At 39.8% G+C, this 24,510-nt stretch overlaps 1 protein-coding gene across 1 annotated transcript in view; it reads left to right on the top strand.

Annotated features, from left to right (window-relative positions):
• The window catches only part of LOC128649615 (protein mono-ADP-ribosyltransferase PARP14), a 220,457-nt gene that overhangs the window by 155,960 nt on the left and 39,987 nt on the right, over window positions 1-24,510 (top strand). Inside the window, exons 13-15 of the mRNA XM_053702975.1 lie at window positions 1,532-1,726; window positions 3,144-3,782; window positions 6,153-6,286. Of these exons, the coding sequence (XP_053558950.1) occupies window positions 1,532-1,726; window positions 3,144-3,782; window positions 6,153-6,286 (968 nt within the window). The remainder of the gene's footprint in view (window positions 1-1,531; window positions 1,727-3,143; window positions 3,783-6,152; window positions 6,287-24,510) is intronic.

Genomic DNA, 24,510 nt, shown 5'->3' with positions numbered 1-24,510 from the left:
TTGCTTTGTGTAATTTAGTGTTTGTTTTTTTTGTAATTTAGTTAATTGTATTTAATTAATGTAATTTATTTAATTGTAGTGTAAGGTTAGGTGTTAGTGTAAGACAGGTTATGTTTTATTTGACAGGTACATTTGTATTTATTTTAACTAGGTAGCTAGTAAATAGTTAATAACTATTTACTAACTAGTCTACCTAGTTAAAATAAATACAAACTTGCCTGTGAAATAAAAATAAAACCTAAGATAGCTACAATGTAACTAGCTACTATTGTAGTTAGCTTAGGTTTTATTTTATAGGTAAGTATTTAGTTTTAAATAGGAATTATTTAGTTAATTAATAATTTTTATTTAGATTTATTTTTATTATATTAAAGTTATTGGGTGTTAGGGTTACACTTAGGGTTAGGTTTAGGGGTTAATAACTTTAGTATAGTGGCGGCGACTTTGGGGGGGGGGCAGATTAGGGGTTAATAAGTGTAATGTAGGTGGTGGCGATGTTAGGGGCGGCAGAATCTGTTGGCTCTCTACAAATAACCAATAATAATAATTAGGGGTTAATAAGTGTAGGTAAGTGGCGGCGATGTCGGGGGCGGCAGATTAGGGGTTAATACGTGTAATGTAGGTGTCGGCAATGTTGGGGGTGGCAGATTAGGGGTGTTTAGACTCTGGGTTTATGTTAGGGTGTTAGGTGTAAACATACATTTTCTTTCCCCATAGGAATCAATGGGGCTGTGTTACGGAGCTTTACGCTCCTTTATTGCAGGTGTTAGGCTTTTTTTTAGCTGGCTCTCCCCATTGATGTCTATGGGATAAATCGTGCACGAGCATGTAAAACCAGCTCAAAGCAGCGCTGGTATTTGGGTGCGGTATGGAGCTCAACGCTGACATATTGCCTGCTAACGCTGGGTTTTTGAAAACCTGTAATAGCAGCGCTATAGGGAGGTGAGCGGTGGAAATAACTCGCAAGTTAGTAGCGAGCCGCTCATAACGCAAAACTCGTAATCTAGCCGAATGTTTGTTATCGTAAAATATTCACGTCTGCTGGATACAACAGAAGGTGTCTTGATGATTTTGCAGAAACAACAGGGGGTGTGATTTTTTTTTTCAACTAAACTGATACCAAGCAGCGCAATTAATAAAGGCTCGCTGTTTTGTAATCGCTATTGCAAAGCTGACAAACTTGTTTCAATTTTGTTTTGTTTTTTTCTGTTTGTTCTGTAATGTTTTGAAGGAATTTATTGATGCCAGTATCCTACACTTTGGTGGTTATGAAATGTATTTTGCTCTGTTGATTATAATGGAAGCTCCATGTTATTACTTATGTTACAATGGTGGGGGGGGGAGATTTCTTTAAATGCACCAATTTCAAGTCATGATGTTGCAGCAAGAGTTATTTCAAATGACTGGGTTATAATAAATCTAGGCTATTGTCTTGATCTGATTTTGAGATGTTGCTTTTACCTTTACTGGTTTAACACTACAAGATGGATTAATTAAACAAAGGTTTGTTGTTATGTTTGTTTTTGCTTAGGAGAGTGTAGGTTCGATCCTCAGTCTGTGGGCAGATCAATTACCAATGCCATAAACTCTTTTATCCAGAACAAGAGTCTATCCTGTCTTTCTGTAGTGCGGCTGATTGCATACCAACCACACATCTACAGCATCTTCTGCAATTTAGTGAGAGAACAATTCAGCTCAGTGCCTGAGCCTTCCTGGAGTCCATGGGGTAAGCAATGCAATCATTTGTAAATGTAAAGATTGTAAAGGGAATTTAAATGTAAAACGTTTTGTTGTATATAGGAATAGTCACTGTATGTAGATACATTGTAGAGAGCAATAAATTATAAAATGTTTGGAGTAGTCTGAACACTAAAGAGCAAATCAGGGTTGAGTTTATGAATTAAATGTTTGGAAGACCTATAGTAAATATTTGTTTTGATGAAAATTGCCATTTCAAAACTACTTTACCTGTTTGAATCCAAACTTATCCTGTGTCCGCATCCCTGCACAATTACAAAAGTTTTTTTTTCATCAGGTGACATATCCAACTCTTATCCAATAGCCGTGCTAGCCATACGGCACACCATACAACACGGCGAGGCTCTGAAGCAGCTTTTTTTGTATGGAGTGCTATATGACTAGCACAGCTATTGGAGGGGGGATGTCACCTCATAATTTTTTTTTATATTTTTTAATAATAATGAAATATAATGATTATCTAAATAAAATAATGTTGGAGCACATCTTTGATTACAATTAATGAATGATGGTACAGTAAAATGAAGGCATAGATTCAAAATAGACTTTCACAAACGTTAAAATTTACCATAACTTTAAACACCAAAGGCTAGATTACAAGTGGAGCGCTAAATATCACTTTCAAGAAAGCAATATCAGCGATCCACTTTGTAATACCAGCGCACGCTATAGTGTGCTGGTATTACAAGTTAACAGCAATACGAACATGAGCTGATATACATATATATTTACTGGGAACACACAGTTTCCATAGACCGCATTTTTTTTAATAAAAAAATTAAATGCCCTATATTTTGAGGGCATTTGGGGCACTTTTAGAAAATTAACCAGCGATCGGATTGGATTTTCTAAACACGAGCTCACGGTAGCAATAACCAGCCACTTGTAATGGACGGTTAATTATCGCGCCCCATTGCCCGTTTGCGGGCTAACAAAAAATGTAGCCTTCCACTGGTAATCTAGCCCTTAATACTTTTTTAAGCATAGTCTTTAGGTTATACCTACCTCTTTCTAGTCATGGGTGTTGAAATCTAGCTTTCACTGCATTCCAGTGCTGATGTGTTTGCACATGTTTCAAAATGGTATTACCCATAATTAGAGGGAGGTGCATGAAATGTATTTAGTGTTCAGTGTCCCTTTAATTAATTTTTCTATAAAATTTGCTTTATTATATTGTATATACAGTTTTTAAGAAGAAGGATTTTCAAAAAAGAAATTTCAAAATCACGATTAATTTCGAGAAAAGCTGATGCCATCATTCAAATGTTAAACATAGAGCATCCTATTTATGAAAAATATAAACTACTGACTAAAGTATTGATCGTTTGCATCTTAATCATTATAATGATTTTCTTGTTTTCCTCTCCCATTTCTCTCACATGTAGCTGTTATTTCAAATCGTTTAAAACACCGGGAAATCCCAGGTACTCCATTTCTTAACGACATTACATATTTTGAGCATCCAATTCCTAAACCTCCTCCAGCCCTGTTCAGCATTATCGGACAGCGAGAAGAAGAAGTGGAAGCAGCCAGACGTCACTTAAAACAAGCATTTGATGATCAATATGGAGAAGAAGAGATCAATGACCAGATGCTCAAAAATCTTTCACTGGATGAGATGCAGAAACTTTTTTCGCCCGTTAAAGATAATGTTGACGTTCAAATGATACTTGATACAGATAAAATAAGCATCTGTCTGAAAGGTTGCCAAGCAACAGTTATGCAGGTATCTATGAATATTCGATCCATTATGAAAACCATTGTACATTCCAGACGTGAACAGTCAAAGCAAGAAAAAGCAGGACTGCTGATTCAGTGGGCGTATAATGAGGGCTCTACTAAGGTGCCGTTCTTAGAAGATGCCACTTTTATACTGGAAAGCGCATTTTTATTCCATAACAATGGTATAGTGACAGTTGACATTGAAGATGGAAAGAGAGCTAAAGTCAACCTGGGGACAATGAAGGCATCTCTTGAAAGGCTCAATCAGGAGGTGACTGTTTTAAGAAGCGACTTGGAGTCAGGTATGATTGTACATAGAGTGATTCCTTTATAAATTAGAGCTTAGTTGTGCTTAGTATATACGATGCCTACTTTAGGAAGGGAAAAAAATAGAATATAGTTAATATATATGTCATAAATGTCAAGATGATGAACAAAACAAGGAAAGATATAAGTATTAGAACCTAAAGGGATAGGAAAATAAAAATTAAACTTGCATGATTCAGATAGAGCAGGTCATTTTAAGACACTTTTAAATTCACTTCTATTTTCAAATATGCTTTGTTTTCTTTGTATGCTTTATTGAAAAAGAATGCACACATATCCTAAAATAGTGGGAGCTAGCTTCTGATTGGTGTCTGCACACATTTGTCTCTTGGGATTGGCTGCCTAAATGTGTTCAACTAGCTGCCAGTAGTGCAATGATGTTTCTTCAGCAAAGGGTAACAAGAGAACAAAGCAAATTTGATAATGGAAGTAAATTGGAAAGTTGTTTAAAATTGTATGTTCTATCCAAAGCATGAAAGCAATTTTTGGGGTTTCCTGTCCCTTTAAGTACATGGAGCAGTAATATTAATGGAAGCTGCACATGTTAATATTTTAACATTGAATGGTAAGTCTCTAGAATGGTGCGATTATAAAAGAAATCTATCTACAGCAGGTTGTTACTGTTTAGTATTTGGATCACACTGAGATTGCTGTTGTTTAGTGACAGTGTGCTATTTGTATGTTACTAAATAATAGCTTCTGGCCCCAGTAACTATAATTATTGTAATTTATATTGTATTGTACTAAGTGTTAGTACCCAATTAATGTTGCTGCAGTCTATCCGCTCTTCAATTAACCCTAACCATAGCCTGACCCACAGCAAAAGTGCCTGATGACTGACACATCTCCCAACACTACAATAGATAACTTCAAAACAACCTAGACAAAATAAAGCAATTTCCCATCTCTACTCCCCATAGCTTAATGTACCCAGCAACCCAACAGCCACACTATGACCCCTATATACCCCCACAACATGCCTCCCACTGAAATAACTACATTACACCTAACTGCCTTCCCACACAATCCCATTGAAAACCCCTTAATTGTAATTGCCTCCTTATGCAAATCCTCACTGGAAACTCCCCTATGGTCTTAAATCCTTCATAAGATCCTCCTTACATGATTTCCCAAATGCAAACCCTGGGTACCCCCAAAATTAAAAACCAAGCTGTTACATTTAAAAAAATAGCAAGTACACCCAGAGATATCTTACCTTATTTGTGGATGAAGAATCTTGTGCCTCTTCCTTCCAGCCAACAACAGGTTTTCCTCAATCCTGTTCCTCATTACGGTGTGCTCCTAATCACTGATTAACCAATCAGAAGAGAATTATATTAATTTTAAGCCAGTCCACATAAATTCTTATTGGTTAATCTAATATCCACTCAGGATTGAGGTTTTTTTTTAGTGTGTAAATGGGTGAATCCTGAACAGGAACCACACCACAGAAATACTAGTGAGGTGGAAAGTAGGACATGTTACTGGCTGCTCAGAAGATTCTATAGAATGACGATTTTCCAGTTGGACTTTAAAGGGACATAAAACCCAAAATGTTTATTTTATGATTTAGAAAGAGCATACAATTTTAAACAACTTTCTAATTTACTTCTATTATCTAATTTGCTTCATTCCCTTGATATACTTTGCTTAAAAGCATATCTAGATAGGCTCAGTAGCTGCTGATTGGTTGCTGCATATAGATGCCTTGTGTGATTGGCTCACCCATGTGCATTGCTATTTCTTCAACAAAGGATATCTAAAGAATGAAAAAAATTAGATAATAGAAGTAAATTGGAATGTTGTTTAAAATTTTATTCTCTACTTGAATCATGAAATATTTTTTTGGGGTTTAGTGTCCCTTTAAGTAAGACATTCCTATTCCTCTAGGGCCCTCTCTAGATGACCATCCCACAGCATAACCCTCATAGTCCTATATGACCCCCCCTTTTCAACAAGCTTCTAATATGAGTCTTCTCTAAACTGCTCCCTCAACTAAACAAGCCCCTACCCAATGGACTCCCCAAAACCTGATCTCCCTAAAGGACAGAAACAAGCATACGCACAAAATATAAACCCATAAAAATAGTAAACAATTACTAAATGAAAGGTTTGCTGTACTTGGTACTCTTTTAAGATACAGAAGTGCACACAGAAATTTCTATATGACTTTTTATCTGCTATTAAAAATCAGCATATATGTACTTGATGAGGAGAAAGAAATACGTTTGTTGGAACAAAAGGGTCAGTGATTTCACAATATATGTTATGTATGTTTGTAAATACTCAAAAAAATAAAGAATGAAACTTTAACTTTTATTTACACTATATTTGTTTTTCTTCAGACATAAAATATCCCATGAACTGGGAAGCAATGGGAGAGCGATTTCTAACTACTGTCAGACTGGATGCCAGTTCCAAAGAGTATCAGACTGTTGAGGCTGGAGTGCTCAAAACCACCGATGTTCATATATTTAAGGTAAATTAGTTTACTGAGATATTACAAATGTTAATTTAAAATAAAACAATATAAATATTGCAATACAACATTTGCAGAGATTCACCTTTTATTTAGAACTAAACAAACAATTCAGAACATACTAGTAAAAGACTTCCAACTGTCCTCTGCAACACTTCCCCTTGTAGTTATAGGTACAGTTAAAGATTCTGTATTGCCATCCCTAAGGCAGAATATGCTGTGATCTAAGATGTCATTGCAGAAAATGCAGCATGTCTGCAGAAAGAACAGGACAGATGCAGGAACTGTTAGTGATTTCGCTTTGCAGAACTGCTCCACACTAGGCTATTTTCTTTCAAACAGGGCTGTGACCTGGCTGCACTGTGTACTTTTTCATTAACACAGTGTATCCAGAGCAAAGTGCTTTTTGAATTAAACAGTCAAATATGGAGCAGTGACAAAGTGACGACTCTCAGGGACATTTGCAACCCAGTCTGCAAAGCTGTGACACTGAATATAAGATATTGTTGTGAGCAATGCATTTTAACCTTATAATTATGTGATGTTAGACCAAGAGCAAAGGAATTACATTTATTCAAGACACAGAATTTTTTATTTTTTTTTCTCAGCTGCTAATTTGATTTGCAATTTTTAACTGCTGCAATTTATTATAAAACTTTAACAATTGCTTTATGCTCCAGTTAATCAACACATTGCAATTGAGCTGATGCTTTAGCCTAATTGCCTAATTTAATTTTAAAATTTCAAACTGGCCTGCAGAAATTTTTTAACTTTAAACAAACTCATCGCAAAAAGTGAAAAAAGTTCTAACTAGGCTGCCAACAAGACTGTATTGAACTCAAAGGGGCATATTTATCAAGTTCCGTATGGAGCTTTATGCCCCTTGTTTCTAAAGACCGCTGCTCCATAACTTGTCCGCCTGCTCTGAGGAGACGGACAAAAATCAGCCCGATCGAATACCGATCTGCAGGGGGTGGCATTGCACCAGCAGTTCACCAGAACTGCTGGTGCAATGATAAATGCCGACAGCGTATCGATGTGCGGCGGACATGATACGCTACTTCGTATTATGTCCGCTCGCACATTGATAAATATGCCCCAAAGCCACAAAGGCAAGTTCTAGTTTACAAGTCCAATACTGTGGGTGCCAGCACTTTCATTCTCACTGTTGTGACGAAGACGTGATCTTGTTTTAAGGTCTTCTAGGCAGATACAATGTTGTAAGGCTCATGCTTTACAGTTTCAGTACTGTTAAAATCCAATATAACAAGATATTATAAGTCCTATCCATAGATATCCATAAACGCCATCTTCTTTTTAGATCACACCAGATTGGAAAAAGCTCCTTTAACAATAAATAGAAATAAATTGTCAAAAACAATACTTGTGAAAGTTTAAAAGTTACCATATAGTGATAGAAATCAATACCATGTATGTTAAAGGGACCATCTACTCCAGAATATTTATTGTTTAAAAAATAGATAATCCCTTTATTACCTATTCTCCAGTTTTGCATAACCAACACTGATATATTTATATGCTTTTTACCTCTGTGATTACCTGTATCTAAGCCTATACAGACTGTCCCCTTATTTCAGTTATTTTGACAGACTTGCATTTTAGCCAATCAGTGCCCTCTCATAAGTATCTCCACGGGAGTGAGCACAATTTTATCTATATGGCACACGTGAACTAACACCCTCTAGCTGTGAAACACTGTGAAATGCAATCAGATAAGAAGTGGTCTTCAAGGGCTTAGAAATAAGCATATGAGCCTACCACGGTTTAGCTTTCAACTAAGAATACCAAGAGTGCAAAGTTAATTTGATGATAAGAGTAAATTGGAAAGTTTTTTAAAATTGTATGACTTATCTGAATCATGAAATTTTAATTTTGACTAGACTTTCCCTTTAATAGACCTCTACAATGTTTCCTGTGGCCATTTTAGAGTGTTTGCACATGTTACTAAATAGCTGTGAAATAGATGTAAAGATCTCCAAAATGCCCTTTGAGGGTCTTATCAAGTGCAATGATGTTATATTTTAATTCTGGCCTCGAAAAGTGTTAAAAAGCCACTTAATAATTGATTGTGATCACTGAGATCTTTTTTGGTCCCATAGTAAAAATAGGGCTTTAAGCAAGGATCTGAAAAACATAATTTATGTATGAATTTACCTGATAAATTAATTTCTTTCATGGTGGCGAGAGTCCACGATTTGTTACATATAGAATATACATTCCCAGCAGGAGGAGGCAAAGTTTCCCAAACCTCAAAGCCTATAAATACCCCACCCACCTCACTCATATCTCAGTTGAACGTATAGCCAAGACGTGAGGTGTAAAAAAAAGAGTAAGAAAAAGCCCCCAAAAAAAGATCAGGAAAAAAAGATGTGCTATGTTAAAAAACAACCCATAATAGGGAGAGGACCTCATGGTCTCTCGCCACCATGAAAGAAATTAATTTATCAGTTAAGTTCTTACATAAATTATGTTTTCTTTCATATAGGTGGCTAGAGTCCACGATTTGTTACATATGGGATATAATACCCAAGATGTGGAAGTCCATCAGTAACAAATAAAAAGGGAGGGTTAAAATATAAATCGCTTTTTTCACTGAAAATAATATAAAAAATAAAATCTTTTAATAACTAAAAAACCTGAAAAAATATATATAGGCAACCGAATCAACAAATGTCCACTGCCTGAAGAACCTTTCTACCAAAAGCTGCTTCTGAAGAGGCAAAAATATCAAAATGGTAAAATTTGGTAAAAGTATGCAAAGAAGACCAAGTGGTTGCTTTGCAGATTTGATCCACTGAAGCCTCATTCTTGAAAGCCCAAGATGTGGAAACCAATTTGATAACCCTGAGAGATTATATTCTGAATCCAGGGATTTTGGACAGATTCTGACCAAATTTTCTGAAAAAGTTTAAATCTGCCCCCTACCAGAAGAACTGGGTTGGGGGCCACACCTTCATGCTGTTTTTTGGACAGGATTAGCTTTCCTTTAGATCTATAGTCTTGAGGCAAAAAGACAGACTTACCTCCTGTAATGGAAGAAATAATTAAATCTAATTGAGAACCAAATAGATTCTGACCCTGAAAAGAGAGAGAGTAATCTCATCTTGGAAACCATATCAGCATTCCAGTATTCAAGCCATAAAGCTCTTCTAGAAAAAATAGCTAAAGACACAGGGGCATATTTATCAAGGTGTGGCGGACCTGATCCGACACTGTGGATCAGGTCCGCCAGACCTCGCTGAATACGGCGAGCAATATGCTTGCCGTATTCAGCATTGCACCAGCAGCTCACAAGAGCTGATGGTGCAACGCGGCCCCCTGCAGACTCGCGGCCAATGGGCCGCCAGCAGGGGGGTGTCAATCAACCCGATCGTACTCGATTGGGTTGATTTCCGGCGATGTCTGTCCCCCTGCTCAGAGCAGGCGGACAGGTTATGGAGCAGCGGTCTTTGTGACCGCTGCTTCATAACTTGTGTTTATGGCGAGTCTAAAGACTTGCCAGAAACACGGCCCTTCAATCTCCGTATGGAGCTTGATAAATATGGGCCATAGTTTTAATGTTAATTTTGACAATGTCAAATACTGCATCACACATAAAAAGATTTGCTTCGTGTAGTATTTGAATAACATTACAGCATTCAGGGTCTGAAGAAAGTTGCTGAGCAAGATTAGAAAGCCAAAAAGTAGAGGCGGCGGCTACATCAGCAATAGATATAGCTGGCCTAAGATCATAACCAGTATATAAGCCCTTCTCAAAAAAGATTCAAGTTTAAAAGATCTTTGAAAGAAGTACTATCTTCTAACAGAATTGTAGTACATTTAGCTAGAGAAGAAATAGCCCCATCTACCTTAGGTATAGTTTCCCATAGCTCTAAACTAGCAACAGGTAAAGGATACAATTTTTTAAACCTATAAGAAGGATTAAAGAAGTACCAGGTTTAGACCATTCCTTAGAGATAATATTAGAGACTTCATTAGGAACAGGAAATATCTCTGGAATAACAATGTTAGACTTAAAAAAGGAATTTAAGTTGTTACAAGGAATATCCTCAGAAGGTTTAACTTCCTCAATATCTAAAGTGACTCAAACTTCGTTTAAAAGAGACCAAATGTGCTAAATTTTAAATAAAAAATATGTATCTGGTTCTGTATCAGATAAAGGAGCCTCAGTATCAGAGGAATCATCATCATGAGAAGATACGTCAGTATTAGTCTGATCAGCACAGATTTTACTAGATGAAGGCAAAACGTGCTGATCTCTTACGCTTATTTAAAGGCGGAAAATCAGTCAGAGCCCTCTCATTTGAAGCAGCAATAAATTTCTTCATTGCTGGGGGTACGCCATCTACATCCATCTGTGAGATTGAAACCATAGGAGCATCATTAGATTGTGATAAAAACAATACACATGAGTCACATAAATTTGCTGAAGATGGCAGAAGTTTTGCAAAAGATACACTTAGCTTTGGTAGAAAGGTGTTCAACAGACTCAGGTCCTATGGTAATTTTAGGGACATAAGTAGCATGTTCCATTATGGCATAGAAACAAATGTGGAAAAAAAGTAATTTTTTTTACAATATTATAAAAACTCTTATTGCTTAACCCCTTAATGACAAGTGACGTACCAGGTACGTCCTGCAAAAACTTGCAGTTAGTGACAATGGACGTACCTGGTACGTCACTTGTCTAAGAGAGTGCTGGAAGCGATCGCAATCGCTTCCAGCAGCTCTCAGGGTATTGCAGTGATGCCTCGATATTGAGGCATCCTGCAATACCCTTAGAAAGCATCCGATGCAGAGAGAGCCACTCTGTGGCCCTCTCTGCACCGGTAGCGATGCGGCCGGTTCGTTGGTGGGTGGGAGCGCAACTGGGAGGCGGGTGGGCGGCCCATCGCTACCCGGCATCCGGCTCCTGTTAGTGCAATGTGCACGCCGGGTGCCGGGAGCGTGCGGGTGCGCGCGTGCGCGTGCGCGGGTGCGCGCGCACGCCCGCGATCACCTACCCACACTGACACCAATGAGTGGGAAGAGGGGGGGAAATATATATATATGAGGATCTGGGAGGGGGAGGGGGTTGGGGTATTGTGGGGGGCTGCTACACTACAGAAAAAAATAAATTAGTAATAAAAAATAATTAAAAACACTTTTTTGGGGGGCAAATTGGGTACTGGCAGACAGCTGCCAGTACCCAAGATGGCGGCAATTAGGTAGGGGAGAGGGTTAGATTGCTGGGGGGGGGATCATGGAGGTTGGGGCTAAGGCAGGAGTCCATCACAGCTAAAACATTTTATTTTTTTTTATTAAAAAAAATAAAAACTCCTTTTATTTAGTACTGGCAGACTTTCTGCCAGTACTTAAGATGGCGGGGACAATTGTGGGGTGGGGGAGGGAAGAGAACTGTTTGGGAGGGATCAGGGGGTGGGATGTGTCAGGTGGGAGGCTGATCTCTACCCTAAAGCTAAAATTAACCCTGCAAGCTCCCTACAAGCTACCTAATTTAACCCCTTAACTGCTGGGCATAATTTACGTGTGGTGCGCAGCAGCATTTAGCGGCCTTCTACTTACCAAAAAGCAACCACAAAGCCATATAAGTCTGCTATTTCTGAACAAAGGGGATCCCAAAGAAGCATTTACAACCATTTGTGCCTTAATTGCAGAAGCTGTTTGTAAATAATTTCAGTGGGAAACCTAAAGTTTGTGACAAAATTTGTGAAAAAGTGAACTTTTTTTTTATTTGATGACATTTGGCGGTGAAATGGTGGCATGAAATATACCAAAATGGGCCTAGATCAATACTTTGGGTTGTCTTCTAAAAAAAAATATATACATGTCAAGGGATATTCAGGTATTCCTGACAGATATCAGGGTTCCAATGTAACTAGCGCTAATTTTGAAAAAAAGTTGTTTGGAAATAGCAAAGTGCTACTTGTATTTATGGCCCTATAACTTGCAAAAAAAGTAAAGAACATGTGAACATTGGGTATTTCTAAACTCAGGACAAAATTTAGAAACTATTTAGCATAGGTGTTTTTTGGTGATTGTAGATGTGTAACAGATTTTGGGGGTCAAAGTTAGAAAAAGTGTGTTTTTTTCAATTTTTTCCTCATATTTTATATTTTTTTTTATAGGAAATTATAAGATATGATGAAAATAATGGTATCCTTAGAAAGTCCATTTAATGGCGAGAAAAACGGTATATAATATGTATGGGTACAGTAAATGAGTAAGAGGAAAATTACAGCTAAACACAAACACTGCAGAAATGTAAAAATAGCCATTGTCATTAAGGGTAAGAAAATTGAAAAATGGTCCGGTCATTAAGGGGTTAAAGAACTTTGAGGAATGGAAAAAAAGACTGCCAAAATAAATAATAGTTAATAGAAACACTATTTATAGAGGTTCAAGTATATATATATTTGTCGAAACATAAAGCCCCAATATTATCAAAATACTTATAATTATAAAAAATACTTTAGCAAAGAAAATGCGCGAAAATCAGCGGCAAAAAGCGTGTGTGAAAAAAATGGCGCATATGATGATGTTATAAGGGGCGGGTATAAAAGAGACGCTACACGGTGGCGCGCTCAAGCAAAATACAAAAAACGGCTAAAGGTAAGCAATATAGCTGGCCTGTAAATTTAATTCAAGGCAAAGAAAAAACATCAGCAGTGTGCTAGCGTTTTAATACTAATCCCCATAAAAAAGTTAAGTAGTGGTAACGTATATTTTTAAAAAAACTGCATCGCTAAAATTATGCATAGAGAAAAAAACTACTCTCCCTGGGCTGCAATATGAAACATAATATATGGCATATAACTTTAAACAGAAAGTACCCAAAATAAGCTAGGTGTGTCTTTAAAGAAAAAATACTTTCCGTAAATGTGGTAGACACTCATCCACTGAACGCAGACAGGCCAAACCAGTGCTGAAACATATCAGCAGAGGTAGAAAAAAGGAAGTGTTGTTGTACTGTAAAGGGAGGCAGGAGATAAATCCCTGCGATCGGTTTACAGATAGGCAATATAAGGTTTTAGACAGAGGTAAAAACATGGTAACCTTAGGCAAACTTCCCTTACTTCTCTCTGACAAACACTGTACTCTGAGGGAAAAACGGACTTCAAAATACATTGAAGCACCTATCACTGAAGCACCTCAAACTTCAACCACCTCCAAAGGAGGCAAAGTTTAAACTGAGATATAGACTTTGAGGTTTGGAAAACTTTGCCTCCTCCTGGTGGTAAGGTATATCCCATATGTAACAAATCATGGACTCTCGCCACCTAAATGAAAGAAACATGTTTGCAGTTGCTAGAAATAGATCAAAATTGTGATTCTTGTTAAATCAAAAAGTGGCTTTTTTCGGCTGAAAAAGAGCCGAAAAGGCCTCAGCCGATAGACTGTGACCAAGGCTTTGATTCAAGAGTAGAATAACATATTGTCTCTTGATGTTTTAGTTTCCTTACTACTATAATATTTTTTAACATATTCCAAGAAAAGATTCCTAAGAAAAAGAAAAGATAGTACGAATATTACATTTTTGATATTTTAGATATCAATTTTAGATATTTTTGTTAAAAAGACACTGAAACAATATAAAAATAAAAAGTTGGGGGGGGGCGGAGCTTGACCGTGCTGGAGAATGGTCGTGTGCCCTTAGAGCTCCGGAGCTAATACCCTGCCCAAACTATGTAAAATAGAATAAAAAGCTGCAAACACCGACTAGCTGCAACACCAAACCGAGGGGAGCAGTAATCGGACCAAAAGTCGGCATAACTCACAAAGAAAAAGCATCTTGACCGAATCTCCCGTGGTGGGCCGCAGCCTGACTAAAGTAACCCTATTCGCACAGAATCGCCGTGGTGGTGAGTCCCCTACAAAAGATCATTATCTAGGGAGCAATAAGTGGCGTTAACTTGTTCATAGGGGACTCTGCTGCCTCAGACTTACGGATTTTGTAGTTTCATGACCGCAACTTTCTGAGCGCCTGAACCAGCGGTTTTTGCCTGCAACGTGGCAGCAGCGGAGGTGACACTTCCCCTGCGGCTGCTTTTTCTTTGAGTTGGGGAACAGGAGTCCTCCTGATAGCTGGTTTTGGTGAGCAGAGTATAATCGCAAGGCTCTCTGGATTGCGGGCAACGGAGGTACACTGTTTCCCTGTTTATTGTTAAACGACTGGAAAAAATATATGCAATGGTTGTGGCCCACATTATGGTAATAGAGAGACTGCTTATGTGAGACTAAATAACGGTCGAACCGGACTTGAACTTTATATATGTGATATGTGAATTGTGATTAATACCCTCATAATTAACACCCACAAAGCCCCACTGGCTAGGCCCCTATAGACCTTCATTTTGAGAGAGCTTCTCACTCTCCTTTACACTACATAAATAAACCAAACCTGCTCTAGTTACCTCTGAAATAAGAGACAGGCTCATTCTGCAAACAGGCTCAATCTGCAGACTTGTGCAGCTGAAAATGTCACAAAAGAAAGCAGGAATGCAAGACAAGGGCCCTAAAACCAGAAATATAAACCACTACCTAAAAAGTATTGACACTCAGATGGCTGAAGAACAACAAGTACAATCTGTAGTGACTGATAACTCACAATCATTGCACGCACCCTCAGAGATGCCACAGTATGTAACTAAAGAGGATTTGAAGGCTCTCTCCTCAAAAGAGGATATAAAAGGGGTTGTTTCTGAGATTAAAAACTTATTCAGTGAATTGCGCAAAGACCTAACTGATGTTGCACAGAGAGTGACTGTTGTGGAGAATGTACAAACTACATTACAGGAAAAGCTTAAAGATACCACAGCACAAACATTGCATAATTCAAACTCGATTCAAAGCCTGCTAGAACGGATAGAAGACCTCGATAATCGCAGTCGGCGAAACAATTTACGTATTCGGGGTATTCCTGAATCTGTTGGGCCAAGGGCCCTGCAGGGATACTTGCAGGACCTTTTTAGAATACTCAAGGGAACACCTATGGCCCCTGAAGTCCTGATAGAGCGAGCTCACAGGGCATTGCGCCCAAAGCCATCAGCTAAAGCCCCCCCAAGGGATGTCATCTTAAGACTGCTTAACTACAAGGACAAAGAAGATATCATCAAGAGCAGTAGGAATAAACATCCACTTCAACATGCTGGGGTACCCTTACAAATCTTTTCTGATCTAAGCTTGGCTACACTGCAAAAACGCAGGGAAATGAGATTTCTAACTTCTGCACTACAGCACCACAAGATCCCATACCGGTGGGGGTTTCCCACCTGCATCATTGCCTCTTCAGGAGAGAAAACAGCAACATATAGATCTTTGACAGATCTGGAAGAGTTCTGCACAACGATGAATATCGACCCACCAAACCCAGAAGATTTCTCAGGCCAACCTTCCACTTTGCCGGGAGGTCCGCAGCGACCCTAATAGGCGCAGGGTAAGAAAGGTGTGAAGATAAAATCCCTTCCCTGTCTGCACAGGTGAGACTGTAGTTTATAAAAATGGCAGGTGTTGGACAGAGTAGTCCTGGGTTTGATCCTAGGGCAGCCCTGGACTCGTCTCACTGTGCTCATTGACTGACAACATGTAAGTTTGTAATAAAATGCATCTTAGTTACAGTTAGCAATAATGACTTTACTGTATAATGTTGGATTGATTTTCCCCTATGTCTTTGTAGATGTGTATTTTCTCCCCTCGGTTTCCTATAAATAGAGATATAAATATACCACTTTAAGCTAGTTGGTCTACACAGATATAATGTTTTAACATATTCTTCATTTAAGTTATAGCAGCCCTATGCTAATAATTCAATATGGGCAGGTTATTGGCATTTTCCCTTTTTGGTAATTTCTCTTTGAGAAGTGAGGTCTGGCGAAATTTGTCACTCGTCCACTTGGACTTGTTTGCACCTGCTCTCTACCACCCTTCCTCCCCCTACCCTTCTCTCCTACCTGAGCAATTCTATTATACCCTAACTAAGTTTTTAGTGTATTACACCTGCATACGCTTGTATAACTCTCCAAACCCACAGATTTGCTTGATCTCTTTCCCTTCCCCTTTCCTCTCTTCTAACAGTCCCGTCTCCACCCCTCTCTCTCTCCCTCCCCTTCCTTAACCTCCTCCCCCCCCCCCCTTTTTTTTTTTTTTTTTCTCACTCTTAGGTACAACCTACGATAAAATGATTCCGGATCAGCTCAGGTCGCAGAAACACTAACTGTTAACGTGAAGGGGCTAAACAACCCAGGTAAAAGATTGATTGTGATGAGGGATTTACAAAAGCTTCAGGGGGATGTTGTCTGTCTACAAGAGACACATTTTCTAAAGAATAAGGAACCTAAATGGCATAACAGTAGGTACCCACTAGCTTACTTCTCATCAGGTACAAGTAAACATAACGGGGTGGGAATCCTGATACACTGCAAAACATCCTTTCAACTGCAAAGGGTCGAGAGGGACAGAGAGGGCAGGTATGTAATAGTTGTGGGTCTACTATATGGGAGGCAGATAACTTTAGCATGCATATACGCTCCCAACACTGCACAACATATCTTCTTTAGGAACTTCTCGAACAAACTGCTTGAGGTGACCAAGGGAATTCTGTTTCTAGGGGGGGATTTTAATGCCCCTCTTAACCCAAAAGTAGACACATCAAACGGGGTTTCCAGTGTCTCTCATCATGTCCTGAAACAAATCAACACAGTACTGAGAGACCATTTACTCCATGACATTTGGCGCACGATGCACCCGACAGAGTTAGACTTCACTTACTATTCCAGTCCTCACAGAAAGTACTCTAGGATAGACTTTCTGTTCACTGACTCCCAGGGTATAGCATTTATCACACGCAGCGACATCTCCCCTATCACATGGTCAGACCACGCCCCAGTCACGTTCGAAATGATGTGGCCAGATAAGCCCAGCACCCCATTCATGTGGCGGCTGGATGAACACCTTATAGACGACCCAGTGATACAAGCAGACATTACTAACATGTTAGTAGAGTATTTTGACATAAACATGACTGGAGATCTCCCCCCCTCTACAATCTGGGAAGCACACAAGAGTGTCATCAGAGGCCACTTAATAAAACATAAAGCTTGACTGATAAAACAACAAAAAGTCACATATGACAAGATCCTTAAAAACATACAAACATTAGAGAAAAGACATAAAAAAATGTATCGGACCCAGGGGTTGAGGAGGCACTCTGCCAGGCTCGATTGGAATTTAATCAACTCTTACAAAGGGATAATCAGCGAAAGGCACTGTTGTTGCAACAAAAGTACTACGAAGGGGGGAACAAGTCAGGGAAGCTACTCGCCAGAGCCCTACGTAGGTCACACTTAAAGTCCTTCATACACACGATCAAAGATAATACAGGGAAACTACATAAAGATAGTGAGGCCATAGCAAACGTCTTCCGAGTGTATTACAGTAATCTTTACAATTTGAGGTCTCAAGACATTGCCTTAAAGCGAGACATTGTCAGTCAAAAGGTACAAGATTACATATTTAATACTAACCTTCAGACTTTGAATCAGGAGGCTGTAGATTATCTGGAGTCACCCTTAGATAGAGAGGAGATACAATTGGCCATTGGGGACCTCCCCAATGGGAAGTGCCCGGGCCCAGACGGTTTGGGAGTCAAATATTACAAGACATTCCTGACAACGTTACTCCCACACTTACAGGACTTATTTAATGGACTATCCACTCTGAAACAGTTGCCTCCCTCCATGCTGACAGCATACGTCATGGTTATCCCTAAACCTGGAAAACCGGCAGATGTGCCCCAAAGTTACAGGCCAATCTCACTCTTAAATGCGGACGTCAAGATCTTAGCTAAGATCTTGGCAAACAGGGTGAACAGGTTCCTTCCTGGTCTGATTGATGCAGATCAAGTTGGGTTTATCCCGGGCCGAGAGGCTAGGGATAATACCCTTAAAGTAACTCAATTGATTGCCCATGCTAAGAAGAGGGGAGTGCCACTCGCCCTGTTGTCAACCGATGCGGAAAAAGCCTTTGACAGGGTGAGCTGGCACTTCCTGAATTCTGTTCAGGTGAAGATGGGCTTTGGAGACAAATTCATTAACACAGTCTTCTCTCTGTATTCTAATCCTAACGCACAGATAAAAGTCAATGGTGTCCTGTCGAAACCCTTCCAAATAACTAATGGAACGCGGCAGGGATGCCCTCTCTCACCCTTACTTTTTGCCATTTCCGTTGAAGCTCTGGCCAGCCGCATTAGAGCTAACCCCCTTATTAAAGGGATTGAGGTTGGAGGTAGAGACCACAAATTGGCTATGTACGCAGACGATCTCTTACTAACTATTACAGAGGTTGAGGTAACCATTCCAGCTTTAATGGATGAGTTCCGAACCTATGGTGAAGTTTCTAACTTTCACTTAAATGACACTAAATCGGAACTACTAAGCATATCTTTGACACCCACCTCCCTGACATGGCTCCGACAGCACAGTTCTTTTGTGTTGACGGATAAATCTCTAAAATATCTGGGTGTTAGTCTAGCAGCGGATGTTGCAGACATGTTTACCCTTAATTATGTCCCAATTAAAACAGTGATAGCAGCAGATCTCTCTACCTGGAGACATAAAACAATCTCTTGGTTGGGAAGGATACATGTTTTTTTTTTTTTTTTTTTTTTTTTTTTTTTTGATTTTCAAAAGAGCTTTATTAAAAGATATTAAAGTTTCACAACATAAGTAAAAATTAAACAACATGCACCATCATTGGCATATAAACACTTGATATTAAAAGCAATCTGTATAATAATTGTTGATTATTGCTTTTCATATAACAGTACACTGGAATTAGGCTTTAGCTGTTATGAACCTGAATATTAGCTTTTCATCTAACAGAGTAACAGTACACTGGTATAAAGCTGTTATGAATCTGAGCATTAGGCAACATGTGTTTTGTTTTGGTTTTTCCTGTTCTCCTGTTACATAACTCCTTTTGGGTCCTGTAGCTCTATATAATACTGATGATTGTCAAGGAACAAGTAACATAAAAAAAAAAAAAAAATCTACACTGGAACAACAAGTAATGATATGACAAATTTACCCCTGTGCCACCTCATACTATCGTGTTGTGACTTTGCTGTCTGTGCACAGAAAGAAGGCACATTACAGTGGGTTTTCCTCAGTGATATGACAGTCTCATCTGTGTAACATTTTAGTTATAAAATCAGACATTATGAGGTTTCGTGCATTAGCTTATTAAGTCTGTTCTTTCATCCAGTCCTATTCTCTTAAAGAACTTGTCTTGCTGTTATCCTCAGCAGCTCCGGCCGCAAGCCCCCGAGGGTAATCAATTACTAAAAATGGGATCGGAAGGCACAAACATCTCACACTATTCAATGCTTCAGGGCATATTATCACATGTAAATTTATAAGACCATATAAACTCAACTGCCTTAATTGAAACTTAAACTCCAAGCAAAACTAAATTTTATAATAAACTAACAAATGTCATTCCCCAACAGCGTTTATTCAGGGTATGCAATAAAATAAAATTAACTGAGGTCATTTGTAATTACTCAATCTCCCACGTCCGTTGGTGCCAGGGAACTTCGTATGTGAGAGAACATTACAGCATCTCCGGAAAACCTGCCAGGATCAAACGTGAATCCTACAGGGTCCATATTTGTGATTGTGTAAGGCAGGCTTGCATTCTTTGTGGGCCACATACTGCCTGTCAACCTGCCCAAGGCCCGGGGCCTTACCGCTATTGTCTCCTGGTAAATGTTTATCAGAGGGTTATTGCTGGTTGTGCTTGGCGGATTGCCGCATACCTCTTTCCAGGGATTCCTCCCAGACCCCTTCATGGGCATGCCTGTCGCTGAGGAGCTGTCTGTGAGGGCAGCCTGCGGCTGTATTCCGGCCAGCTCTTTCGGCGCTGGCGTCTCCTGTTTATTACCTCCCATCATCTTTGTTGCTTGGGGTCTGACCTGATGGCATGGTACAGGGGAAGATCTCGAGGAGAAGCCCCCAGATGCATGTGGCGCCCGACTCTGCATTGCAGTAGAAACAGGCGATACGGCTCCCTGTGATACATTGTCGGTTAGCGCCATCTTCCCTGGTGCTTTGACATTCTCTTGGGTGACGGCAGCAAGGGTTCGCTCATCGGGCGCCTGCAGGTTATCTATTGCGCTGATCCTATGTATCAGAAAGTCGTAAGGTGCTCTTTCAATCATTGACTCCAAGAGTTTTTCTAGTTTTAAGTAGTGTAGGCTAAAGTTTGTTGTCACTTCTCCATTTTCTGTGGCGGCCATTTTACTGTGTACTTAGATGCCTCTTGATGATTCTGCGTGTTCCGTGAACACTGTCTGCCTAAAACTTGATAACAATCTTCGTATATGCAGCAATTATAGGTGTGTCGGCACAAAAGTATTGTGGTGTCCAGTGTAGACGAGTACCCTCAGAAATCTGAGGGGGTGGCGCTGCCTATATGTGAGCCGCCGCTCTAGGCCTCTAACGTCCGATGCTGAGCTCCTGCTTCAATAATACAGTGAAACAAGGTTCTGCTAGACAGAATGGATAAGTATAGGTTGTTTGATGTTGTTTCACTATAGATTCTCTCGTATAATCAGCGGATTATTAAGTGATCCGCAGGAGCACAGGAAAAGTGCGACCATTCAAGATCGTGGTTCGGACACGCCCCCGGGAAGGATACATGTTTTTAAGATGAATGTCCTCCCCAGGATTTTGTATGTACTCCAGGTCCTCCCGATACCTCTGCCAGCGACATTTCTTTCCTCTGTGCAGAAGATACTCGAGGAATATGTTTGGCAGGGGCTGAAGCCCAGAATAAATAAAAAAACTATGTATATGCCCAGAGACGAAGGAGGTTTGGGTCTCCCAAATCTTCTTCTATACAGGAGAGCTACACTACTCCAAAGAGTAGTGGAATGGTGCCAAGGTAGCGATCAGAAGCGTTGGATCCATTTGGATAGAGAAGCAATGCAAACACGTGACCTGCCCATCCTCCTATGGACCCCTAAAAGACATAGACAGGTTGACCTCACACATTTCCCAATTCTAGATGTGATGCTTACGGAGTGGGATAGGACCTTACACACTGAACCACACATATCGACACTGTACTCCCCCCTAACACCCTTACATGGTAACCCAGAGTTACCTCTGCAATGCAAAACAATGCCACAACATACCTCCCTTGCAAAAAATCATATAGGGCTCTACATAACAGAGGACAGGGTTAAGTTGAGGGAGGAGCTGGTGGAGGAGCAGCATGATACCCCCATACCCTGGTATGTCTACCTGCAAGTATGCCATTACATATCTACCCACAGATATAAACAACAATTGACTAGAAAACAAACGCCATTTGAACAGCTGTGCACAAAGGAGACCCCCTCCAGACATCTGATATCAATCTTATACACACACCTGCTTGGCCAGGGGGGGAATGAGTTACCAACTTACACCAGAATGTGGCATAGGGAGTTGGAGGTGGAGCTTTCTGCTGAGGACTGGCATAGGATATTTCATGCTATAAAGTCTACTTCTGTCTCAGCGCATGTACAGGAATCCCAATATAAACACCTAAGTAGATGGTACCTTACACCAGCAAGACTGAAATTAATCTATCCTAACACATCGGATAAATGCTGGAGGGGTTGTGGGGAGCAGGGCACAATGGTACACATATGGTGGGATTGCCCCATACTACACAATTACTGGTCCGCAGTTTGGGAAGAGATGCAGATGCTTCTGGGATTAAATATCCCCAAAACACCTGAGACCTTGCTTTTCCACATGCCATATCAGATTAAAGATGTTGCCAAAAAAACCCTATTATTCCTGATGCTCACAGGTGCGAAAAGTCTGATACCCCTCCATTGGAAATCAGCACAAGTATCCACACTGATAGAATGGAAGCGGAAGGTCACGGACCTTCTGTCACTTGAGAGATACCATTACGCCAAAATAGCAAAACTAGACAGACACAACCTTTTATTGCAGTTGTGGGGCAGTGGAGAGTAGGCTGTTGTGGAAGTCTGCTACAGTGAATTGGATTGAGTGTGACCTGAGTCTGACCTGTGCTCTGCCCCCCCCATATCCCCCCCTTTTTTTTTTTCTCTCGCTTCTCGTCCTTCCTCTCTTCCCTGTCCCGTCCCCCCTCCCTCCCCCCCCTATTTTCTCCTATTTGGAGAATAAACGAAACAGAGAGTGGCAAAGTGTACCCAGGCCATGTTATGTTCTGATTATAGTTATTTGTTTATATGTGTCTATATGCATCAGCTCCATTGAGAAGGAGTTTGAAGATGTTTAAATTGTTATCTTAGTTCTTGCTGTGTGACATTAAGTTAACCTTTACCGCAATGTTACCACTCTGCAACAAGACAACAGGAAAAAAGACTTGTGAAAACTATGGAGCTTTTTTCTAAGTTTATAATGATATCAGTAAAGCAAGAGAGAGAACTGTACTTTCGAGAACATTAACTGCAGATCTGATATCTGATACCTGGCCAACACAGGCCTAAGAGTGACATTGTGAACTTTTTGGATCTACCATGCCCAGTCGTCACTTAATATGTTGTACTGTAGTGTCATGTATATATTTTTTTTTATCTTTTCCTGTCTTTCTCTCTTGTATGTTGTTTTGTTCAAATAAAGCTCTTTTAAAAAAAAAAAAAAAAAAAAAAAAAAAAAAAGTTGATAAATAGCTAAAATTATTTTAAATAAAATTAAGACAAAGATCTCTTTTCTTTTAAAATATTTTGTAACCTGTGGTTCATAGCTTTTTATTTTTATGCACATAAATCAATTCAAATGGTTAGTGGTTTTTGCATTAGTAGAATAAACACTGTAATACTAATATGGCTGCATAATATGTTCTTTATCTATACTATAATTGCGTTTGTAACGCATCCGTCGGTGTCACCAGTTGCGCACGCATCCTCAAAGGAATGTTGGCTGTGCACGCAGCCAAAATAATCCACCTGGATGCAGCGAAGCTGCAACCCAGTGAATTCCGAAAATGGCAGGGTGGTGAAAGAATCCAACGCAGGTGGATTCTTTCACCACCCTGCCATTTTCAGAATCCACCTGGATGCAGTGTAGGCAAACCCGAAGCCATAAAAAAATAAAACATGGAACTGCCCTCACGAAATAACGAAAAAAACACGTAACCACCTGCACGAAGTATAACAAAAAAAAAACTAACCTCCCGCATAAAGTATTAATAAACACCTAAACCCCAAACCCCCACATCGCAAAATAATAAAGTAGTTAACCCCTAATCTGCAAATAACATAATTAAAATATTAACCCCTAAACCGTCAACCCGCCACATCACAATAAACCTAATTAACCTAATAACCCCTAAACCGCCAAACCCCCACATCACAAAAAACCTAATTAACCTATTAACCCCTAAACCGCCAACCCCCACAACGCAAATAACTAATTTAATTACAAAGCACCCTAACCTAATACCCCCTAAATCAACCCCAATACTAAGTTACACTTAAATAAAACCTAACATTAAATTACAAAAAAAATAATCTAAAATTACAAAAAATAAAACTCTAAAATTACAGAAAAAAATAAAGAAAATTATGAAAAAATAAAAAAAATTACACCTAATCCCTATGAAAATAAAAAAGCCCCCCAAAATTAAAACACCCCCTAATCTAAACTACCAATAGCCCTTAAAAGGGCCTTTTGTAGGGCATTGCCCTAAGTTAAATGTCACGGATACCAGATAGCTAAGGCTACCCCCCACCCCCCTACAACCTCACCCCTGTTGTTTCTCAGTGGTTTTGGGCTCCTCAGAGCAACCACATTCTCTGGAAGCTTTTGGTTGCATGGTTTTGTGTTCCAAACTTGTTTAGAAAAGAGCTGGTGTATGACCAGGAAAACCCTCCTAGGCTGGCCGGGCTCCTGGAACTCCCGTTCGGCCGCCTCACAACGGACACCCGCCTAACCCCTCTCAGGCTGTCCAGGCTCCTGGAACTCCCGGTCGGCCACTGGACAGCAGGACACCCGCTAACTTTACCCCTGGTCGCTCCAGCAACCATGTGCCCCAGAGCTCCGCTCTTTTGGGGATTAGTAGCCCCTAGGGAGGACAAGAGGTGGGAGAATTACCGGAGGGGAGCTCCTTTGGAAACCAGGGGTTTTGGACACCCCTAACCCCATAACTTCCACGGACTGTAA

This window comes from Bombina bombina, chromosome 2 (genome assembly GCF_027579735.1).
Source record: "Bombina bombina isolate aBomBom1 chromosome 2, aBomBom1.pri, whole genome shotgun sequence".
Classification (NCBI taxonomy): domain Eukaryota; kingdom Metazoa; phylum Chordata; class Amphibia; order Anura; family Bombinatoridae; genus Bombina; species Bombina bombina.
The sequence above is the reverse complement of the archived record's forward strand: the minus strand, read 5'-3'. Positions and strand labels throughout refer to the sequence as shown.